The sequence below is a fragment of the Amphiprion ocellaris genome, chromosome 21, assembly GCF_022539595.1.
Source record: "Amphiprion ocellaris isolate individual 3 ecotype Okinawa chromosome 21, ASM2253959v1, whole genome shotgun sequence".
NCBI lineage: Eukaryota > Metazoa > Chordata > Actinopteri > Pomacentridae > Amphiprion > Amphiprion ocellaris.
The window spans coordinates 23,958,052-23,982,557 of NC_072786.1; the positions used below are offsets into that span (position 1 = coordinate 23,958,052).

The 24,506-nt window shown below is 41.0% G+C and overlaps 1 protein-coding gene across 23 annotated transcripts in view; it reads right to left on the reverse strand.

Annotated features, from left to right (window-relative positions):
• Positions 1–24,506, reverse strand: part of nav3 (neuron navigator 3) — a 534,705-nt gene that overhangs the window by 45,804 nt on the left and 464,395 nt on the right. For all 23 annotated transcript variants that reach the window (XM_055006838.1, XM_055006839.1, XM_055006834.1 and 20 more), the window contains 3 exons: positions 5,861–5,984; positions 2,682–2,991; positions 517–1,243 (listed from right to left, as the gene is read on the reverse strand). In XM_055006838.1, the coding sequence (XP_054862813.1) occupies positions 517–1,243; positions 2,682–2,991; positions 5,861–5,984 (1,161 nt within the window). The remainder of the gene's footprint in view (positions 1–516; positions 1,244–2,681; positions 2,992–5,860; positions 5,985–24,506) is intronic.

The following is a 24,506-nucleotide window of genomic DNA, read 5'->3' on the forward strand; positions in this document are numbered from 1 at the left end:
CAGGGAACAATCTATGTAATGGCACCCCTTAGCTGTGCAGCCAAGTGTACTCGCTCAATCAACTTTTCTATGAAGACACTCAAATGTGATTTATTAAGTGTCTTATATTCACTTTCCGCATCCAAACATGTCTAAAATTGGTAGAAATGATAGAATATATTTCAGTCATGGTGTAACTTTACCATTACGGATGTCATCTGCAGTAAATCTCCCTTTCTGTCACTGAAGTCTGTGGAATAGTCTGCATTAGGAAAACACTTCTGAGCATCATAAGCATTAGTTTATCATAATGAATGATAACACTCTTAAAATCTGAAATAGATGTTTTGAAGGCATTAGACCAGAACTTTTAATTGCCCCTTGGCCTCAAGCTTGCTGCGCTGTCAAAGTAATCACTTATCGCTAATAATCACAGAACTGAAAAAGAATGTGGTGAAATGCTTGATTCGCGCAGAAACACACAACGTGAGGGACAAAGACAGAATGACAGCAGTAGACTTGTATCGTGTATCTGACCTGCGAAAGGTAGGAGAGGCAATATCAGGGTACTTGGAGCCAGGCTGCCTGAGGCCTGACTGGCCTGTGGAACTGGACGTGGGGCTGGATTTGGGGGAGGTGGACAGTCCTGCTGCTGGGTCTTGATCTGACACTCCCACTTTCTCCTTATCTGTCTGGTTGACGGTGATGGGACTCGAGCGGTCTGAGCCTACTTTTCCATCCCTGCGTTTGGCACCGGCTTGCGTTGTTGCTCCACCAGCTGACTTGCCACTGACATTTGAGTCGATGCTGCTGGAGCTGGAGCGATGCCCGCTGCGCCCTGCTGCCACCCCACTGGAGGATTTGGCTGGTCTGGGGAGAGAGCGGTACTGCAGGGTCACTTTGGAGCCACTGCAGCTGAGCAGAATGCCATCATCCTGCGGCTGTGAGCCATCCAAGCTGGTCTTGCGCACACCGCTGATGCTTGTGCCTTTGCCCAGGCCAGCTGATGATTTGGGTGCTTTTCCAAGGGTGGCTGATCCACTGGCGAGTGTTGCACCACTGGAGGTGATTAGTGTGCCAGTGGGACCTGGGATCTTCTTGTAACCAAAGGAGCCAGTGGTGGGGGGGCGTCCAATACCAGAAGGGGGTTTCTTGCCTTCATCTCCGCTGCTTCTCCCAGCATCTGAGGGCGAGCGCTGGATGCCAGCTGAACTCTTGGAAGGCACCTTTCCCTTCTCTGAGGCCTTAGCATCATCAGTTTTGCCTGTTAATTTGCATGAACACTTATTAGCACAAATAAAAAACATTACCCTCAGCAGATTCCTGGCTAAGCACTTGTTTTTTTTCACCTGTGGTGCCACAGAGCAAGAAAAGCCAAATTAGTGTCAATTCTGGCTGACAGCCAGATGCTCAGTTATCAAAGCTCAGCTGAACTGAAAAACAATACTTATCTGCAACACAACTTGCTGCGTAGACTGAAAATTTATGAGCAACGGAAAATTCTCTAAACACAGGTGTGACTGACAAGAATCATCTAATATCTATCTTAACTCTTTATTTCATACATGTTCACCCAGTATTAATATTATTGTAACTAATTATAGGCCTCAGGCACAGAAAAACCTGTACTTTGTCACATTAGGAAAAACACAATTCTAAAAAATAAAAATACCAACGGCTGAATGCGGCTCAGCTGCTCCTCAATATATCTTTATTGTCATTGTATATATACCACGGAACTGAATCACTGTTACGGGTTCATGATATTATGTATTCTGATTCACCATCAGGCTCTAATGACATATTATGAAGTTTATAACATAACCTGGGCTTTTCTTGATCACTTGTTTGCTGATGTGACAACAATTCATTAGAAAGTCATCTTAATAAAATATAGCAGTTTGTTTTACTGTATTAAAACAGTAAGTCATTATAGAATTCTTTTACATTGTTGGATTTCCACAGTGAAGTTCATGAAAAGGCAACGGGTAGTTGTTCATAAAGTTAATTAAATGGTTAAAAGGAACAATGTTGTCATTTTAACAAACAAAGTTCTTTTGAAGGCTTATGAACTAACAATGCAAATTTTTATCTACAGGGAAACCAACCTCAAAGTCACTAAAAGTAATCTTTGGATCAGATTATACATACAGATGCTTGAGCATAAACACATTGAACTTACATGTAATCAACTAAGAATCAGAAAGAATTAAGCCTTTTGAACTTTGGCTGGGTCACTAATCAATTTATGACATACTTTGATTTTATCAGACAACACACATTTAATAGATTATTGTATTAGAAAAAAGACTGATTAAAATTCAAAAAAAGTCACAGAAAGTGTAAAACACCTTTTCTGTTTTGTCTGTTATGTTTTTTCATGGTCTCTACTATGAAACTAAAATATGGGAAAAGTACTTTCTGTGATAGTTCTTTAAAATCAGAATCCTAGACTTTTGATCTCTTTTTAACCCTTTGAGCACAACATGGGCCAAGAGATACCCATTTTACAGTGAATAATGGTCACTTTGGACTCATGTTGTGCATCAAAGGGTTAAAGAGTCAAATGTTCGTTAGTGATGCACTTGCATTGATCACAGAAAATTACGTCGGTTTACTCCAGCCACTTTAGTGTCCTATTATACTTAATATCTACAGACTAGATTTGGTTGAAGTTAGAAACAACGTGTTGCTTCTCCTACCTGGTGTTTTGAGGGCAGCAGAGGTACCCTTGGTCCTGGGTGGTGTGATGCCCACCTGGGCAGTCATGCCCCTCCTCCACGAACCTGTTTGGGACATCTGGGCCAACGCAGCCGCCTTCTGACCGGCGTCCTCATACTGGCCCTGGGTTTGGGAGGAAGAGGAGGACGAGGAAGGCTTCCAGCGAGAGGAGCCGCTGCTGGGATCCATGCTTGCGTCCAGCTCCTCCTCCACCTTCTTCAGGTCCTCGGCTCCGGCCCAACTGCTGCTCACCTCCTGCTCGGCATGCTTGGACCGGCTTCCTTTCTGGGACTGTGAGGGAGTGGTGGTAGGCATTAAAGAAAGAACATGAGCTCATTGATAGATGGTTAAGTAAAAGGGCAAACTGTGACGTGATGGAGTGGAATGTCCATACCAGTGATGAATTTTAAGGAGGAAGGTTATTCTCAATATCAGGTAACAAATAAAGTCATGCTGTGCCGAGGAAAACTGGTTTAACATTGATTAACACTCGATTAGTAGTTTGTGTAAAACAAGCTAAACATCTGGCACCATATGTAAAAAGGATTATTTAAATGCACACAGTCACCTCAAAGACGTATAAGCTCCTGAACAAGCACAGCAGCAGGGTTTGTGCCTGTGTGCAAAGTCGTAGCTATCTTTGGAATCTTCCATGTCCAGAGCTCCGCTTTTGGGACGCATACAAACACACCCACACAAACACACAAACACACACGCAGCAGAGATAACTAGCCTACCTTAACAGATGGTCAGTCTCCCTAGCAACACTAGAGTCTCTTAAGAGCCCAGTCTGTTGAGTATTTCATGAGGGGCCAAGGATACTTGGCAGAATACAGAAAAAGCCTCGGAGGAGAATTGAGCAGTGGTCCTCCATCCGTAGTTAATTCCCTCAGCTGTGATTTCAGAGCTGACACCTCGACTAGCCTTGGTTTAAAGCTAAACCAACATACTTGTTACTTGATATTTCAAGAATGAACCTTGTTAGATCTGGCAATAAAAATGTTTGATCATTTTTTCAAATTAGACGTCTTGATGCTCATTCAGCATCAGCTTCAGTAACTGTTGTGTTGCACTTTCTTTTCTTCTTTTTATGTTAAGCTGCACGTTTCTGATCTGTGGTTACTGGCCCACCAACCTGCTCAGAGTTTATTGTTTGTTGTTTGTCAGAGTTTTCTCTCTCTGCTCTCCCCTCACCTCAACCAGTCGAAGCAGACAGCCGCCCACCCTAAGTCTGCTTTTCTTTCTTCCACTTAAAACTGAGCTTTTTTCCTCCCTGCTGTTGCCAAGTGCTTGCTCAAAGTGAGAATTGTTGTTTTTCTCTCTATGACACTGTAAGATCCTCCCCTTACTTTCTATAGTGCCCTGATTTGACATATGTTATGATTTGGCGCTATATAAATACAGTTTTAATGAATGTTATTTTAGTGTGAAAGGCTAATCCAGCAACTTGGTGCTGCATCCACATAAAGTATGGAGTGGGAAGAACTGAAGCAGCAGGACTGAGCTGCCCTCACCCTATTCCCTTGTATGGCCAGTATCTTTGCTTTCTGTACTTCCCACAATGCAAAAGCATCTTGATTAGACCTTCCATACCTAAATGACCTCTGCCAAAACACCAAACCACCACTATGCAATGGAAGCTTCCTTAAAAAAACCCCAGAACTTTTAACACCAAGCTCAGACTAGAATAATAAAGTGTCACAGGATAAGTATTACACCTTGTTATGGTTCAGTTCAACTATATGTGTAAATTTGTGTCTATCAGTGCTGACACTAGATAAGAGGTGGGGTATAAGCTAGACAGGTCCAGTCCATCACAAGGACAACACAAAATGAAAGACACCTAATTTAAAATCATAAATTAACCTGCCATGCATGTCTTTGGACTGTGGGACGACGCCAGAGCATTAACCTAGAACATTCTTTCTATGTACCCACACTACTACCCACCACACCACAATCCATTGGGCAACGTTTTCTGATCATTTTCAACTACAAATTGCTGTAAAGACCTCATAATTTAGCATCAATGAACGACAGAGGCTCTGGGAAGCTACCAGTTGTGCTTTGAGCTAACCACTAGTACCACAACAACATTCTTAAAGTGTTACTACTCTGCCAAGGACTGTAGCAGAGTCATGTGACGATCGGCATTGGTTTGTCTGTCTGTCTGTCTGTCTGTCTGTCTGTCTGTTAGCAACATTACTCAAAAAGAGACTAATGGAACCTGTGATAAAAATTTCAGGGAAGGTCAGAAATGACACAAGCACCAAGTGATTAGATTTTGGCAGTGATGCAGCTTATACTCTGGATCCATGGATCTGTTAAAGATTTCTGTATCATTGCCAGATAGCGGCACGGTGTCACTGTAACCATGACAACAAGTGAACACTACGTCAGCTGCCTACTGACGATCACACGCTTGCGATCCTACTACAAACCGACTTATCGGGACTTACTTGTAGGAAATGATAGAACAATTGATTAAATTGTGGGGGTGTTTCCGAGTCCCATCAATTCCCGTCACCTGCTACATATTTAGGTCATGTGATTCGGTATCCGTACATAACATACACATTCATAACACACGCCTGTGCTCAGTGCAAGGTCATTTTGTTTGTGGGTACATCTGTATTAAATGGACACATTCTATGTTGCAGTGATTTCTGATCATCAATAACTAATAAACAAATGCTGCATTTCTGACAATGCCATATGAGGGAATGAACAGCCTTGGCGGAGTACTGCAGTCTCTGAATACTTTTCTGGCTGTTACTGTGTTGATGTTTAGCAGGCGAAATGCTTCCTGAAGTTACTGTGTAAGTTAGCATGTTAGCATGCAGACAAGCTAATTAGCACCAAATGTAGCTGAAGTTTAGCCAAAACTGATGGGAATATCAAAAGTTTTACAGGTATTTGGTCATAAAATGATGAAAAATTGTAATGTGAATGGAATATTAACATCTGTACTAAATTTCAGGACAATCTGGTGAGAAATTTCACCTAAAACCACAGAGTATGCAGAAGGGAATCATCTAAGTCAGTAGGCTTCATCCTCAGGGAACCATGAATGCTGATTAGAATTTTATCATTGTTGACAGTAGGCTTTCATACAGTGCTGCAGTGAAAATGTACTAGATTGTTAGTCTTATGTCCTCACCTGTGCTCCCTTGCTTTTGCGTGAAGAGCCGACGGCGGAGTATGCAGGTGTGTTCAGATCATCGGTACTGATGTTGTCCAATGTGTCGCTGAGGCCGCTGCTCACTGAGCTGCTGTCATCCCAACTACAGCAGGAGAGGAACAAAGAGAGAAGAAGGAAATTATATTAGTAAGCTGTATATTCAGTTATGACTTTGAGGCTTCTCAGCTTACACAGCAGTTACTCTGCACATTACTACCAAGCACACTGTGAGCACAACATCTGCCATCCTGATCTTTGACTTTAATTAAAAGTTTTTTCAAAACGCCACTGAAGGATTGAGGGGAAAAAGGCACTTGAATTAAGTATAATCCTCTCACTGTCCAATCACCAGCTTGTATATAGATCATTAGTAACTGCCCAGTTTGTCTCATCAAACAGCTGAGCGTCATTTTTGGGCATTGCTGACTTATTTGTATCTGAGTTCTCTTTGGGGAAAAAAAGACAATGGTTTCATTAAGTGTTTTAAATTTCTCATCTCATTAGTGTCATTAGGATCTTCATTATCACTGTTATAATTTATCTGTTGATGACAGCAGGCAGACACCTAGAGCCCCCTGAGTGAGGAGCGCATGGATCAAACAAGCACATGCATCATTTACGCACACACTCTGTTTAATTACAGCACAATTACCACGCAGAAAACTTCTGCAGCATGTTTCACTAATCTGCAAACCCATTTTCTGCTATCAGACCTGATAAATCACCTTCAACAATAAAATATCAGCGCCTTTGCTTTCATTTTCCTCTTTCTTACACACACATATCTACACACACTGAATGACAGTCAGGCAGCACCACAGCTGTGACAGCTTACATACACACGTACACTGCCGACACTCACAATCCTCACAAACACTAATTGGTTTCCATGCCAACATGTCAAGTCTAATCTGCACATGTGTTTGCCTGCATGTGTGTCTGTATGAGAGACCCGCCCTTAATTTACATGACAAATCAGCCTCAAGAATTTAATGTAAAAAACAAAAAAGAAAAAAATGAATGGACTCAGACACAGTAATTACAAACAGACTGACCTATCATCATGATCAGCATCACAGTGACAGCTTTATTCAAACAGGTAACAATTCCTGTTACCAACAGATCCAAAAAGACTTTCATCTGACATGAATTTTCAGATCCCCAAACACACCATTCATTTCAAAAGATTTGGAAAGAAAAAAAAAACAAAAACGGAAACAGCCTCCAGAAGCTAATTACACTTTTTTCGACAAGTCAATTCAAGCTCGCCATCTATAATTCATCGCAGATGACGATGAAACCCGAAGGCAGGCTGAAAATGAGAGAATAATGACTCATTTTTAAAAGACTCACAAAGGAAGGAAGAGGAGGGGGAAGTGGGTGAGCTGGAGACGGGTATAGTCGCTATCCAGGGAAGATAATGGTGTCATTGATTTCCTAAAGTTTGTTCAGAAAATCTATAACCATAAGAGTTGTTATGCTCGAAACAAGCATTCCATTAATGAGCTGTATCACATCCTTTTAATAAATACTGTTAATCGACATTAAAAATTAAAGAAACAAACGTTTTAACTTGAACCAGGCTTGTCATCAAACATGTCTGGCAGTAGGAGACTAGAGAGCACACAGAAAAATTAATTGGTGGTTTATATTCACCTGACACCTGTAATGAATGTAGTGGTGAGCAGACACCTAGCAACCCAGTTGTCCACTGGTGCAGTGTGAAATTGATTTGCTCTTCTGACAGATTTAAAATGAGTAGCATTTATCTTCTGAGCCAAGATCTGACCAGGTCTGTGACTCATCATAACTCCATGAACTATAATCTGCCAGCTTTGCTTTTAGGTGGAACACTGAAGCAAAATATAACACGTTCCAATTAAACCAAGATTCAGAGAAAAAAATTAAGCATCCCATTTAGTCTTTTGTGGCTGAACAAAAATGTTTTGTCTAGAAAAGCACAACAGCAATCAGGTAATTGGCTTTTGTGTTGTGGAACATCATTGCCACGTTCTCATTTTGTCACCCTAATCTGTCATTTTCAGATTTCATTTTCCTTTGATTCAAAGCCCTTATCAGAAACGCGCCTGAGAGATGGAGGTTTAAAGCACAGCACAAGCCTGTCATACAAAAATAAATGTATTACAGATGTCAGTCTGAGCTTTTCCATCACATATCTACGGCTTTAGAGCAGTTGCTTAGCAAAAAAAAAAAAAAAAAAGAGTCTGTTCAACATTGTGAGTCGGGCTCTGATATCAAATAGAAGTCAAACCGAGTGTTTTCAAAGGCCTGGTGTGTGTAGGAAAACAAACAAAAATGAATGGTACTAAAATATGCGTGGCTTGCTTTCCTTTAATAATTCCCTGTCATCTGCACTTAAGTCTGTCTTTGCTGACCGGGGCTTTGTCTCGAGTTGAGGGCAGCATCTTCTGACAGCAGCTGACTGTTTCTGTCTTCTTCCAGTGTGACTGAGTGTCCAGGTTAAATGTACAGTTGGTGCTGGGTGGGGCTTTCAGGTTTAGGCGGTGACAGGGGATGCCAGGTCACCTTCACAATCTGATTTAAAGTTACCCCTCTGCTCCGTGCTGCTCGTCTCAGAAGTAGCAGGGGAGTTAATGGTGCACTCAGATGCTCCTTTGGGTGACAGACAACAGGGGCAGACGGAACCAAACGTGATGCTCACAACAAAATGAATCAGGCCAAAGTGACTTGGTCGCCCTCCAAAAACATGTTATGCGAGCAGACGTACAAAAAGCGCGGCCTTTCTATGTATAATTCTATTTATATGGTGTGAAAATGCTGCTTTAGAAAGCATCTGAGCATTAAATTTGCAGAGAAAATCTCTCTTAAAAGGCAAGATTTAGCTTAGATCACAGACGGTTTTCATGGGCAACGATTGCTCCTTATGCCTAACTGCACACCTCAAACATCATTCAAGCTTCTTCAAAGGCGAAAATTGTTACATTTTTACACATCAGTGTTAATTTCCCCCAAAGTGAAACAAATTGGACTTGATAACTTCAAGCGCTGCACATTTACCTGCTAATATAAAAAGAAGAATGGTGAAAGAGCAGTGAGAGAATGATTAGTGATATTATCATAACATGTGAAGCAGCGGCAGGTGGCCGTGAAGAAGCTCATTGACTTCCAATTCTTATCTGAACATGAGAATAATCTCGCACAGTGTCCTCTGGCTGCAACAGATTGCTCTTTCATCCTAGGGTGGCCTTTCTAATATGATACTGAAAATCTTCTTTCTGCAGATTTTGCCTGAACTGTGGGTAACATGATTAAAACGATTTCTTTGTAATTTTGTACTTAATTAACACAAAGAGTCACACTAAATAGGTCTTGCAGTCATAATCACAAAGTAAAGATGCCCTTTAGCTTTTGCATCTGCTTCCGTGAAAGTAACTCTGCAGCAAATTCATGTTCATCAACAAACAGAAAAACAGAGCAAAGGCAAAACTGTCTAGCTTAATGGAAATGGAAACAAAAGACAGATTAGGTTGTAAACATATTTGCAATGCCAAGCAGGTGACCTGGGAAGAAAAAGATAATGTTGTTTCTAGTGTTTACAGTCAGGCTTTATCAAGATGGAGACCAGCACTCAATATTTGATATTAAATGTAAACTCAGTCCGAACACAGATGTTCATAAGCCCTACTGCATTAGTAAAAACAGTTGATGAATGTCTTAATGTGATGTAAAGGCTACTTTGGTCATCACTGGTATGATACAACCACACCTCTGACCAAACTGTTGGTCAGGAAGTTGGTTTTGACAAGGAAGGAAGAAAGCCTGGAATAAATAAGAGGCTACTACTGCTTTTTATCTGATTTATGTTCTGTACAGTCTTAGAAAATAAACTAAAATAAGGTGCAACAAAACTGATTGGGAGATCCTTCATCGTGCAGCAAGATAATGACCCAAAACACACAACCAAGGAGTTCATCAGGGGCAGGAAGTGGAAGGTTTTAGACTGGCCAAGTCAATCTCCAGACTTCAACCCTATAGAGCAACATTTTACCTGGTAAAGAGACTGAAGAGGGAAACCCCCAAAACAAACAACTGAAAGAGGCTGCAGTGAAAGCCTGGAAAAGCATCACAAAAGAAGAATGCAAAAGTTTGGTGATGTCAGTTGGTCACAGGCTTGATAACTAAATATTAAGTCTTATTCACTTTAATCTATTTTAAGTCACTCTGTTCCAATATTTTTGATCACCTATAAATTTGGTGTTCCATTACAAATAATGCTATTTTCTAAGTTGTCTATCAGATCCAGTTTCAAACACCTGGAAATAAAAGCTGAAATGTTGATCTCTTGTCTCATAATCATCGTTTGAGATAAAACCCAAATGTTTTCAGTCGACAGGAAAAACAATGGAATTGGCCTCACTGTTTCAATACTGGGCTGCACAGTGGCTTGGTGGTTAGCACTTTCACATTGCAGCTAGAAGATCCTCGATTTGTGTCCTGGCCTGGGCCTGGGATCTTTCTCCATGGAGTTTGCATGTTCTCCCTGTGCATGCGTGGGTTTTTTCTGGGTTCTCCAGCTTCCTCCCACAGTCCAAACAGATGCTGAGGTTAACTGATAATTCTAAACTGTCCGTGGGTGTGAATGTGAGTGTGATTGTTTGTCTCTATGTGTAGTCCTGTGATAGACTGATGACCTGTCCAGGGTGTCCCCTGCCTAATGAATGGATGTTCCAGTATTTTTGAAGAGGAGTGTAGTTTTATTGGATTTAGTTAGCGGGAGAACCATCAAAGTCCAATCTCAAACTAGACAAAGTGTCATAAAATAAGTTTTTTGACCCAAATACCTCAGCAAACACAGAGGTAATAGTTCAGTCACTGGTATTGATCGGCAGCCCCATATCCCCTGCAGATAACTCAGGGAAAACTTTTGTTATTTCACCTTCAGTCCAACAGCTGCTGTAGTGGAGCTGTCCAGCAAATAGTAATAGATGACTGTGTTTTGTCTTTGTGAATTTGCAGCTGGGGACTACTGCAGAACACTATCTGGGCTCTGTGGAGTTCCCAGGGATAAAGCTTGATAAAACTAAAAGAAAACAAAAATAAATTGCACTCCTCCTCTTGAGGGCTCGCCTGACTGTAACGGGGTGAATATTTCATCAGGCCGACTCCCTGGATCAGCTCCGGTCGTCCTGACAGAACTGTGGCTGACCAAACTCCTCCTCTCAGACCAACACACTTTCACATACACGTCACCGCATCTCCTATGAGGGGGGCGGCGCATTCGCAAAAATGGCACAGGCGAACTCAATAACCCTACAGCGAGAGCAGGTGGGTCGGACTTTTGTGTCATAACTTCTTAAATTAACAATGAGCAACAACGTACAGAGCAGAATGCTTGAGCGGAGATCACTGTGGAAGATACTGGCTCCTCTCCCGCGTTTCATAAGTGAGGCAATGAAACGGGCAGATGGTGTGAAACAAGCAATAGTCTCCCCTTCAAAATCCATCTGAAAACAAACAGCATTTGCCCTTATGACGGCTGTCATGCACTAACACAGTGCAGCTTGTTATCAGTCATTGCATAACAGAAGAGGTAAGGAATTGTATGATAACTAGTGCTATAAAAAGTTTGACCTGTTTTTAAATCCGTGGACCTGCTGTGGAAATGTCAGCACGTAAAGTCTAGAAGAAAGACTCCGCTGTTCCACGTCAGATGCTGTCTTAACCTTTAACAAGGCATTTGCATCCCAAACGAAGCTAAAGTAGAGGTGCTCACGAACCAAAAGCATGTGATGAAGTGAGGATAGAATTTTCAGTAATTTGTTAATTGTAGATTCTATTGCAAAACCTTGATTTCCACCAGCTGCTCATGCTGTGAATGCATTGCTGTGGCTCCACTCAACCATGCAAATATGATCTCATACAATATTCAATACACTGGGTCTTGTTCTTTCAACAGCCCAGAGGAGAAAATGCTATTAGCAGCATGAACAAAGGATAACACTGGTGATTACACTATATGACAGAGACAAATGAGATTTTGATGACGGGATTAATAAATATTTGGGGGGAGAGTTGTATTGAACGGTGTTAAAGGGATGGCTGCAGATGGGAGAACACAACAGTTCCTCAGAGGACCTCTTACGTAACAAAACTGAGAAGAAAAAAAAAAACCCTTGCATGTGATGGCATTTGAAGACACAAAATGGTACCAGTTTGGATTGACTTCTGTTTCACACTTACACAATAACAGATACATATTTATTATTTTTATTTAACTCCTGTTTCATTTTTATGTTTTAGCTTCAGAAAAAGAAACAATTCATAGAAATTTGGCAGAAAAAATCTTAATATGCTTCTGTTTTGAATTCCTATTCTGCTATCCTTTGATTATCTATATTTCAGTTGCTTTTTGTCTACAACCAAAGCTAGAATAGAGCGCGTGACTGACAGTTAATTACAGACTGAATGTGTGGGTTGAGAATGTTTATATGGACAAAAAATTCAACAACAGAGGTAATACATCTTAACTAAATTAAACTATATTAATTCTATATCCGTTTACAGATTGGTTATTTTTGAAGTTTAAAATGAAGTCTACATCATTCATTTTCTATCTGTAATCGCTGACGCTGTGTACAAAAAGGCTTCACCACATCCACGCTGCAGCACATAACGTTACGGATGGCCGGAGGAGTACAAAAAAACAATTGTAAGACAAAAAATTTAACTTGTTGAACAGCCTGTTATGTTTATAAAAACTGTGGATGGTGTCTGAAATACTGAATCTGAAATCAATCATTTTACACACTATGAGCTCTAGTGCTATGATAAAAACCTTCCTTTTCTAACCACTGTGACAACTACCACACGAAACTTTGGAACATGAAAACACACACCCACATAAAAACTGGAAGGCACTCCTCCTCATTTGCCTGGACCAAAATCCAAGTTAATTCCGCTCAGCCCTTAAAATTACACTTTGGAAAACACCAAAACATCATTGCAGATGACTTTACTTTGCTTCTCCTGCCTTAGCATGTCAGAGCTGGCAATAAGCTCACTTTCTCCTCTGATGGAAAAGCATAAAGAGCCGAGCTTTCAGCACAAACTACACAGTCTGACTGAACTCAAACCACACACAATACAAAGGAGCATCCGTCAGCTGTGTACCGGTTCCAAACAAAGGTTGTGTATAAAGTAGTAGTTTCTGGCTTTGCTGTCAACTCACCTCTTATGGGATGGGTGCTGCCTGTCGTCTTGTCAGTGAAGTGTTCTGCTTTGGTCTGTCTGTTTCCCTACGGCACCTATACAACCACACAAGAGGCAAAACCCCACCTGGCAGACAAGCTAGAAGCTGTTGCTCGACTGGGAGTCAATAAAGGAGGTGGAAACGAGAGAGAAAGGAAGAAAGGACTCCCTCAGTCTTCCACTTTTACCCGGTGCCGCCGCCAGCTCCCCTCCCCTCTCTTCATCTCCCCTCCCCTCCCGACCAGGATGGGCCTGTCAGTCCTTGGAGAGGCAATCAGACGTGTCGTCAGCAGCGGGTTACCAAGGGTTAATTAAAGGAGGATGACAATGCAGAATCCAGCCAAATCAAAGAGGAAGTGTGCTGCTGGATAAGAACTGCCTGTGCTCCGGCTTTAGTGACTAGAAGTGATGCTCAGACATGTCTGTCCATAGACACATTCACATATATTCATGACTCTCCTCTCAGCCAATCAAACAGCCCACTGGCAGGCAGATCATCTAGAAGAAAAGGCTGATGAGCTGGACAAGTTGGTTCATTTGTCTTTCTTCAGGAGAACTAGCTTGAGTTTCTTTTTTCGTCTGTGCCACCCTAATTCAGTCTCACAGAGCAGCCCAGTGTCACAGCAGCTTTCTTTTACTGAAGTCTGGTGCCACAGGACAGTAAATGCTACCCGGATATCTCTTCCAAAAGATCTGAAACAGTGTGAGACATCCAACTGTACCCTTTTCTTTGGATTTTCTGTTCACTGCATTTCTTCATTGTTCTACTGCAAAAGGCAGAAATGTAATTCTTGCCTGGAAACAGCAATGAAAACCTGAATACAGGTTGACTCACTCCTTTGTTGTGAGGGGGAGTGATAGAGAGAAGCAAAGCAGCATTCATTCAATATAAAACTGTTTGGGCTTTATTTCAAGGTGTCTGCACATTTGCATATCGACCAAAAAAATAAATAAAAGTATATATCTATATAGATCAGATTTGTCACCGACTGTGGAATCCAATTGAACACGACACAATTCAATTAAAAGAAGAAACATGGTGACCTTGGAGGGATGGGCTGGAAATGTGTCTGTTGCCAAGCAGTAAGAGACAGCAGGACGTCAGCACTGCCTGGTAAAGACGTCCAGGCTTCCTACTGCAATGCAGTCAAAGACAACAACAAAATCTTTAGCCGTTGAGCAGCGAGGGGTTTGAAGCGGGCTCATGCATCCCGGTAGGGGTTTGTTCACGTCAATGGCAAACTGCTGGCAAGTGTGCAAACAAACAGCCCACATAACTGCTCACCAGCCACAGCTGGTCCAACCACCAACCTCCTCCTCCACCGGCCTGAAGGAGATAAAACTCACCAAGCCATGTTTTCAGCCTCTAGACAAACAAATACAGTGTCATGTGAGGGTTAGTCAGCATTTCTGTATTGGCCGCAAAAATGTATGAAACAAACACAACAACAAAGTCTTTTGACAATATCAAACGACTTACAGGAAATTAACTTAAAAACAGAGGAAAAAAGAAGAAAAACTTGGATTATTCCATTCATCCATCCATTATCTATACACCGCTTAATCCTCATTAGATATGGGGCTGCTGGTCAATACCAATGAATCAGCTATTACCTCAGTGTTTGCTGAGATATTTGAGTCTAAAAACTCATTTTTTGACACTTTGTCTAGTTTGAGATTGACGGTGCTCCCTCATCCTAAAGTCAATAAACCTATACTCCCCTCTAAAAATATTTGAACATCCATCCATTATCTGTATAACACTTAATCCTCATTAGGGTCACGGGGGGCTGGAGTCTATCCCAGCTGACTTAGACTGGACCATGCCTTCACCCTGTCACAGGGCTGCACATAGAGACAAACAATCAGACTCACATTCACACCTATGGACAATGTAGAATCACTAACAAACCTCAGCGTGTTTATGGACTGCTGGAGGAAGCCGGAGTACCCGGAGAAAACCCACACATGCACAGCGAGAACATGCAAACTCCATGCAGAAAGATCCCAAGAAGGCCGGGACACAAATTGGGGAACTGTCAGTGGTTGATTTGCATTGTGGGTAATGTAGGCGTCAAGTTTTGAAAAGGAACATGAATGTGTAGAATACAAAAGACAATATGTTAGGTTCTGCTGCACTGATTTTGATTCTTTGTGCACCATCACATAGTTAATATTACAGAAGCATAATGCTAACTAGGTGGGGTAATCTTTCAAAAAAGAAACTCCACAACTCATTACGGAAAATAATAATGAATTCAAATTCACTGCACAAAAACAACTTACAAAGGGATGTTCCCAATGATCATCAGAAGCATCTAAAATATCTGTGACAATAATGTTACAAGAAATGATTAAGTTGTACTCATAACAACACTTGGACAAGTATTTAAGTTTGGGGCAACATGAACCAGATGGTCACCAACCCTGGCATGAGGGTGGGTTTAGAGGAGATGGGTGAGGTAGCGGGCATCAAAGGGTCACTCAGCCGTCTGCCTCTGCTCCGTCTGGCAGACGACTTGGCTAACTAAACCTAGCATCCTCTACTGTTCTAGGGCACGAAGCCCTTTATCTTTCTAGGATTATGGCATTACAAGTTGATAGACAGTGGCAGCACAGTGGCAGCTCTCCTAAGCCTCGCAGCTGAGGTTTTAATGCGACCACTGCTGATCTTTTGTGTGTATCCAGAATCAATGACAAGCTACTGACATCCAACTGTGTGGGGAACAGACTTGACAGGGTCGCTACAATTAATGACTACTGTATCTTGTGACACTGGAAACTGGACAAGTTAATAAAATATTTCACCGGTGCAATGATGACAAACTAGTGGGCATTTTATCTAGATTTGATCTTGTTAAAGATTTTTTTTTTGCCACTTTTATTTGTTTAGAAATGAAAGGATAAATGCTCTTACAATCATAGTTACAAAAAGAAAATGAGGTCTGTTGAGTCTGTTGATATCTAGCTTCTGTCACATACAATAACAAGTTTATACAGCTTTGTAAATGTTGGTTTGCTGTAATTATACCATTACACTCGTCATTTAACAAGATTACATTTTTATAATCCACAACAGAGGCAGGCTCCATGGCAGTTAAGTGAATTAGCAATGATAGGAGCTTTGTTGATTCTTATCTTCACAAACTCATTAGGCCTGTCAGATGATGAATGGTGTCATATCCTCGGAAACTTTCCACCAAATGAATTGATGGAGCTGAAACAGAAGCCTTTTAGTCTATTTATCCTGAAATCTATCCTGCATTAGCACTATATATGCTAGCAGTCACTGCTAAATGTGTCCTGACTCAATCAATCAGCACAACTGCGGACAAACTGTTCAGGAATCCTGTCACAAAACCTGGTGACTTTCAGTCCTATTCTATGTAACCTCTAGTGGGTGAAAATCTTCACAAAATATGGCTAGAACATTCTCTAGTGATCCACTTGTATTTCAGAGATCTAAACTTGAAAATTAACTGTAACACTGCCTACAACACACCCTCTTATACAGTGCAGGCACGAAAACATGATAACCTTGAATCGATAACAGCTAAATGCGATGCTTTCATTTCAAGGTTGCATGTTTTTGTTTTTTTTTATTCATCACAACTTCTTGTCAACTTCATAACAAAGTCTTAAAAAACAGGAGACTGTTCAATCTTTTAAATTAATTCCCAATCCAAGTAAACTCTCAGGGGCTCAAGCTCTGCCTCAGCAGTCAAATACGCTGCATCTTTCTCCTTTGTAAACACTCGACCATTAAACTACACAAACTTATTCGATTAAAAGTTTGAAATCAGTGGAGCATTGAGACTCTCGATACCGTTGCTGGTAATGGATGGAATTGCTCTTTCTAATGCAGCGCTATATCACTGTACAGTTCAGATTAGTGGGTCACCTTCCAGTTCTCTTCTAATGTTTCAACACTTTACTTCTAATGTGTGGGTTGCGGTACAACAGTTGGACCCACACACAAGGACGCGCTTAGATAGGGAGTTCTAAGCTTTTTAGAAACACATTATTATAGTCCACATAATCTGGGCCATGTTCTTTGAATGCCACAGGAGCACACAAGAATTCACGGGAGGTGTTGTACATTCTTCCTCTATGACTCCTTCAGCACATTTATTATGCACAGTGAGGGGATATAAATGTCACATCACCCTCTGATGTCACCTTCGTGCCAGTTTAGGGTTGTGTCATCATTATGGTGTCACTGTTTCCCATAAATCCCATTCAGCCAGGCCTGAGGAAATCTGCAGGAACAGAAGGTACGAACATGCACATAGGTTGAAAAGGTAATGATGTACAGTAAGGTTCCTGACTGTGGACGGTACAGCAAGAACACTTGTGAAAGCTATCATAATAATAACAGTTTTTCCATTCTCTGAGATAGAAAAAATAAATGGAACAGCTGACTTGGAAAATTAGGAGAAAAATTAGTTGGGTGAGCTGGATAAAAGAACCAGGGAGGTTTTTGTCTTCTTTTTGCTGATGGGAGGGTCCTCTGAGTCTGTCATTTCTCTCTCATTATGTTTTACTTTACCTTTCCCCTGTCAAATTTAATTTCATGTAATTGGTTTAGTTGGTGGTTAGCACTTTCACCTTGCAGCTAGAAGATCCCCGGTTCAGAAGTTAGGGTTAGGATTTAGGTTAGGGTTAGTGTTAGGCCCCCTCACGACCCCAGTTAGGATTAAGTGGTGTACAGATAATGGATGGATGGTTTCATTGTGACAGTGAGACATCTGTTGCCAACCATATCAGGCTTCACTATCACCAGATATCAATCATAATTATTTTCTAAATTAGAATATGAGAACTATAATTGCTAAACTTAGCGACACAGTCGCAATACATTTTGTTGCTTTGCTCTTTCAGTTATAATTGCTAAACTCGATTGGAGCAAAAAGAGGGTGTTTTTAGGCAAAGGGAGGATAAAAAAATATCCTTCAGCCACTCTGTCCGGCCAGTTAATTTTCATACAGTCCTTTAATTTCCATCCAACACCAATAAAAACATGCCAGGTATGGAGGCTGAGATGACCCGTGTGAGCTGAAGCTGAACTGCACCATATGGGACCCGTCCTCAATCCAAAAACTAGACAGGCAGGTGTGACCTCAGCCAGCATTATCCCTTTCAGACTGGTCACCCTCAGGTCCAGCCTGATGAGGCCAGGTGGACAGAACACCTATGGGACCGGGGACATCTCCAGTGTGGCTCTGCTGCCGTCTCTCTCTATCATCGTAGCTGGCCAACACATGAACCTTTGTGCACATGGACTGTCCATTTTCATGTTGGAACAGCTGGAATTATTATTTATTATCCTGTGAAGTATTATTCATTAGAGTCTGCAGAGTAATAATTCCTTCGAAAAAACAGCTTTTGTCAATCAGCCCATATGTGAGGTTAAAGCACATTGAAATTCAAATATACGTATTGATGTTTATATTTCAGTAGGATGAAAACTAATTAAGAATTTCAACTTAAATGGAAGGGAAACATGCCAGTTTACGCTTGCCAAGAGTTGAATGAGAAGATGGGTAGAGCACTTTTGCATAAAGATGTTCAAAAGAGAACGTTTTTTCAATGGCTACTTGAAGACATTGATTAAACGTTCACATATGGACAATACTTCAGCAGGACATTTTCATCCTCTAATGGGCAAATAATAGACTCATCATTTTGGAAATAACTATTAAGGGAAGCCAATGAGAAAAATTACATTCCAAGACAGAATCATACCCATGACCTTGTTGTTGTTAACCTACATCTATATATGTCCAGCTGTTGCAAAGAAGAAACTCAAACCACAGGCTTATTTCAAGTCACACTGTAACCCCTAAGTACTTGCACATGCGTGTTGCAGCAGTAAGTGCAACGTCTTGTTCCACATTAATGTATACAACCGCTCCCATTAGGATGTCCTGAAGCTTCTTGTGGCAGCGTAGAGCATATATAGTTAATGACATTTTAGATGAAACATTAAGTGTTTTGAAATGAGGTCTCCATTTAGACCGCATTATGCCCTCCAGTGCATCTGACTTTGGAAAAACATCTTCACACTAGTCCGTGTCATGTCTCTGACAACATACAACTGAACTAATAATCTAAACATTAAGCTAGTATCTGGTTTGTGACATGTTGATGTTATAACCCAATAGTTGTAAAAGATGAGTTCAGACCAAACATCACCCAGTTTTCAACTAGAAATCAACATTTAATTATTGGTTGGTGCTCACTGGGAACCATTAAATATAAAAATGGAGCCAGCAGTATGTGTTTTTTTTTTTTTTAGCTGAGTTTAGAATAAATACTCTAAAACTCTAAAGAGGAGGAAACTGCAAGCCTGGCTCTGTCTGAAGGTGACAACATTTACATAGCAGCATCTCTGAAACTCACTAATGAACATTTGCTAAATCTTTTATTAACAAGCATTTAAAGTGTGTTGAACCAGCCAGGTTGTTTCCTGTCTTTATGCTACGTTATGGTAACTTGTTGCTGCCTGCAGCTTCATATTCAGTGTATTACTATGAGCGATATTGATATTCTGTTCTGCTCTCTTGGTGATGACAATTTTTAACCAATTATTTTCAAACGTCTCTCCATGAAAAGAAGTCATTACTCACAACAGTCCCTCTGTGGTGGCATGATTTCAAAGTTGTTTTTAAAATGTAAAACTGACTAGTTGGAAGTTCAAACAGGTAACAAGTTAAAGGGAAAAAAACCCAACAAGAAGTATCTTAGTAAGGTGTTGGGCCACCACATGCTACCAGAAGAACTTTACAATTCTCTTTCACCTATGAACTCTACTAAGAGGATGAACACCGTTATTTTAAAAGATATTTTTACAAGAACAATTTGGTGTTTTGATGTTGGAAGTCGAGAGTCTGACTACTCTTCCATTGGTGTTCAACCGGGTCAAGATCTAGTGACTACAAAGGTCACTGCATATGATTCACGTCAATTTGATTCACATCTAGCCATTCAGTGATGCCTTGTGCCCTATGGGTGGGGGCATTGACACCCTGGAAGAAACCACTCCCATCAGGATAGAAGTGTCTCTCTCATTAGTGGTTCAGGGTTTTTGTTTAATTTGTTGCCTCTTTGTAGTTGAGAGTAGTTGTACCTGTAGCTCTTTTTACTGCTGGATGCTGCACGTTTCTAATGCACACCACCATTCAAAAGTTTAGGGTCACCCAGACATTTTCCTGAAAACTCACACTTTCATTCATGTGCTAACATAACTGCACAAGGGTTTTCTAATCATCAATTAGCCTTTCAACACCATTAGCTAACACAATGTAGCATTAGAACACAGGAGTGATGGTTGCTGGAAATGTTCCTCTGTACCTCTATGGAGATATTCCATTAAAAATCATCTGTTTCCAGCTAGAATAGTCATTTACCACATTAACAATATATACACTGGATTTATCATTCATTTAATGTTATCTTATTAATAAAAATAATATCTTTTCTTCCAAAAATAATGACATTTCTAAGTGACCCCAAACTTTTAAACGGTAGTGTATGTCAGTTATTGCGATAATATCTCAATACTAATATGGGAGCAGTCTCACACATAGAGGTGAAAGACAGCATGGCCATCAGAGTCTGAGTCATACCAGATGAATAACCTGCCGCTGACAGACAGAGCTGTGGTTCACAGTCAGAGGAGCATATGGCCCAAAGATCATCATGCTGAGAATCAGGCTCAGAGAAGAAAATTGTGCCATTATACAGTATAGCTATAGTGCCCATCAAATAATTTTGACACACAAAAAGTCAGATCTCATTCACCCAGCAGTAAGTAAAGACAAATTATACAAAAAAATCATAGCATCTAACATAAACTCCATAAACTCAGCAGTTCATACTTAGCCACAGAAAGAACAGCCGAGGACATGTGGGGCTTGGAGAAGAGTGTAGTTATGTTCAGAAGTGTGACCAGGTTTGCTTGACTCAAATCTCACATTCACAAATCGTAGTGGGGTAGGATGTCTTTTTATTTCATCACTGCCCATTCTGCAACTCACTGACTTCACTTATTAATTCAATGAGTGCAGGAATTCACGAGAATTCCCAGCTTCCCTTGGAGGAAACTAGGAGAAATATTGAGAATACTGATAAATACAGACAGCAGCATCCAGAATGGAAGAAACACTTAAATCAATGCCAAAGAATAAGGAATAGGAGGAAAATTCAGCTCCTAAAATGTGGAAACTTTCCCTGGAGCATCTCAGAATGAAAAGATGGCTAATTAGAGTGTGGTTGTGTGGGCTACAATTTGGCTGTTTTTGAGAGGAAATATATCTGTATGCATGCACCTGCACAAGTGAGGACGCACATTTGCATGAAATCACTCACACACACAAGAGCGAGACACAGCTGGGTACTCAAATCGGTGATAAAACATCTTCCAATTACCATCACAGTTTGCTAAGTTTAGTCTGTGAGCCTGTGTGCTTTTCATTCAGGTGGAAAGAGTGAAAAAGACAAATGTCTGGGAAACAGAAAGAGAGTGACAAGTGCCAGAAAACTTCTAAAAGCTTGGATAGCTGAAGCATCGAGGTGCAGCAGTTGCAGGTGCAATGCGAGAGGATATTTTCTTCCTAAGTGGTGCTCCTGGCAGAGATGAATGGCACAGAAACTTATATAATGACTGGCTTTGTGGTTGATAGTAAAAACCTTCTCCTCCAAATCTCCTTGCTGCTTACGGCAGCACTGACAAGCAGCGCAGCTTCACCACAACTGTCACTACTCTGCAGAGTGACAGCTCCGATCCTGCTGCTCAGCAACGCACACACTCATATGCAAAAGCTGCACATACACACTCCTAAATGTAGTCCAGGACAAGCTTTCTTTTGTGGCGCACGGACAACACAACTACAGTGCACATTCAGATACATAAACTTGTCTTCAATCCCCCAAAGCTTCAAACAACCAAAAAACGCAGAGCCAGCTGCCACAGTCCAGCTGACAGAGAGAGGGAGGGATGATGCCACACACCCGAGACACCAGGATTTTAAAAGTGAAGCCCTGTTACTTATTCATGTCTCTGCTGAGAAAGGGGAGCCTGTTGGTGTCAAAACGCTCTCCTTGGGCGTCTTTTCTTGACAGTAGAGCCACGAGCATGCGCTCATCTATGTTGCATGACAGGAGGGTATTTTTAGAGAGGGGCTTTTAGCCAAGGCTGAATTCACTATTGTTTTGAAATGGACTGATCAGAAGAGGGATCTGAGGTTTCATTGTTCAGCTGTTATGGAGCAGGTGGTCAGCTCCAGAAAAATGCCACCAAATGTAAATGTACATTTGACACTCTTGCTTTTTACCAAGTGTGACAAAACACAGAAATAAGCACAGAGTCTGGTGGTAAATGCAATAGGGCCACAAAACATATGACATTTCAGCATCAACTTTACATGAATCGATATATTTTTTGCTGCTTGATATAAAAAGAACCTTGCAGTAGACTTCACAGCAAAAAGTCCTTTATCGGCTTTTGTTAAATCATTTTTTTTCTCTGATGGTGCAGCTCTCCATGAAATGACCCAAAGCATTTGAGAATGATTCTCTCTAGAGTTATTCAAGAAATCTGATGAAAATTCTTGTATTTTTTCATATTGCAATTTATATACACTACAAGTCAAAACTTTGGACACACTTGAGAAAATGTGTCCAAACTTTTGACTGGTAGTGTATATAACAAAAACACAATATCACAATGTAATTTTTTGTGCAGCACTAAAAGGCACTCAAACATAAATCTGAGCTCCTCACCTTTTTCCTCTATCTCCCATGCAAACCAGCGTACAAGACACAATGCTCCACATCCTGTACAACAGATCACTTTCCACAGAAATAACCTGGACAGCTTGATAGAAGTGGAGATGAGCAGCATGTAACATCACCCATTGTCACATCAAGCGCATATCTCCTGTAATGTTCACTGCTGCAAATCTAAGCACCACCTGGTTCAATTCCCAGATGGTTTCAGTCACCTGCTGGCCGCAAGTCTGATACGATGAGTCATTTAGATGAATTTCCTCAGGGGCTGAGTTGCTTTGGGATAAAGCTGCCATGGACGGCAGCCAGGGGAGTCGTTACGGACGGAGAAAAGCATGAAGCATAATGAGTCTCATGGGAGCTCAGTTTATGTACACAGACCAACTCCCACTTTCTTTCTGCCTCCCAGGAACTCTACTGTCTACTACTGCCAGTGTGCCGGGAGAACTGGCGAGAGAGGCATGTGCACTTTTGTGTTTACGATGCCCGACTGAGGCAGTATATTAGGAAATGAGAGTGTGGCCTCATGTCTGTACTTTCCCAATTATTGCTCATAAGAGGAATGAGAGGAAATCCAAAAGCAGAAAGGGAGGAGCGCCAGTAATCCTTTATTTTATGGAACAATGATTGTGCAGTTCTGCTTTGTGAACAAGTAGTTTGACTTAAAACTAAACTTTATATCCGGTTATCACCTGAAAATCCCCTTCTCACTGAAAGTGCACGTATGTCCAGTTGACAGAGAAAAACTACACACTAAACTTTTAGAAAAACAAGTTTTGTGAGCTTAAGTATTATGAGGAAGCAGTTATATCATTTATACCATCAGTGTTCGCCACTGAGGATGTCTTTGTTAATGCACAGTTGTGTCATAACACAAGAGCCAACAATGTAGGGATTGGCACATTACTGGCTGATATTCTGCAAATTGATACAAAATGTGCTACTCTGGCTCTGATGCAGTCACCTTTCTCCATCTGTCATCAGCACAATGTGTTCTTTAACAATGTCCCACCTAGAGCACCATCTGATTGGTTCCATGTCACCAGTAACAGCCTGTCAACACCCAAGGAATATATGCGAAGAAGCATATGTAAAGAATCATGTAAAAAAGGCAGTTCAGTAAAGGTTTTTTGTGTGTTTCATGTTATTACTCCACCAAGGAACACGGTGGGGTTACGTGACAATCGGTGTACGTTTGTCTGTTAATCTGTGAATATGTCTGTCTGTTTGTTCGCAACATTACTCAAAGACGGACGACCGGATTTGGATGAAATTTTCAGGGAAGGTCAGAAATGATACAAGGACCAAGTGATTAGATTTTGGCAGTGATGCAGCTTATAGTCTGGATCCATGAATTTGTTAAAGATTTCTGTATCACTGTGAGATAGGTTTTACAGCAAATGCACTGTATATTCGACCCAGATTTTGCCTACTGGTCTCCTTGTTTCATTATCAACTGAGAAAAACACATATCACTCGATCTGTTCTACATTCCTTATACACACAAACATAATGTCAAATCAGCATATTTCCAAAGCAGCCATTTTATGGTTAACTGCAAACAACATGTACACTGAAATTCAGATTTTTCTCTAGAAGAAAGACG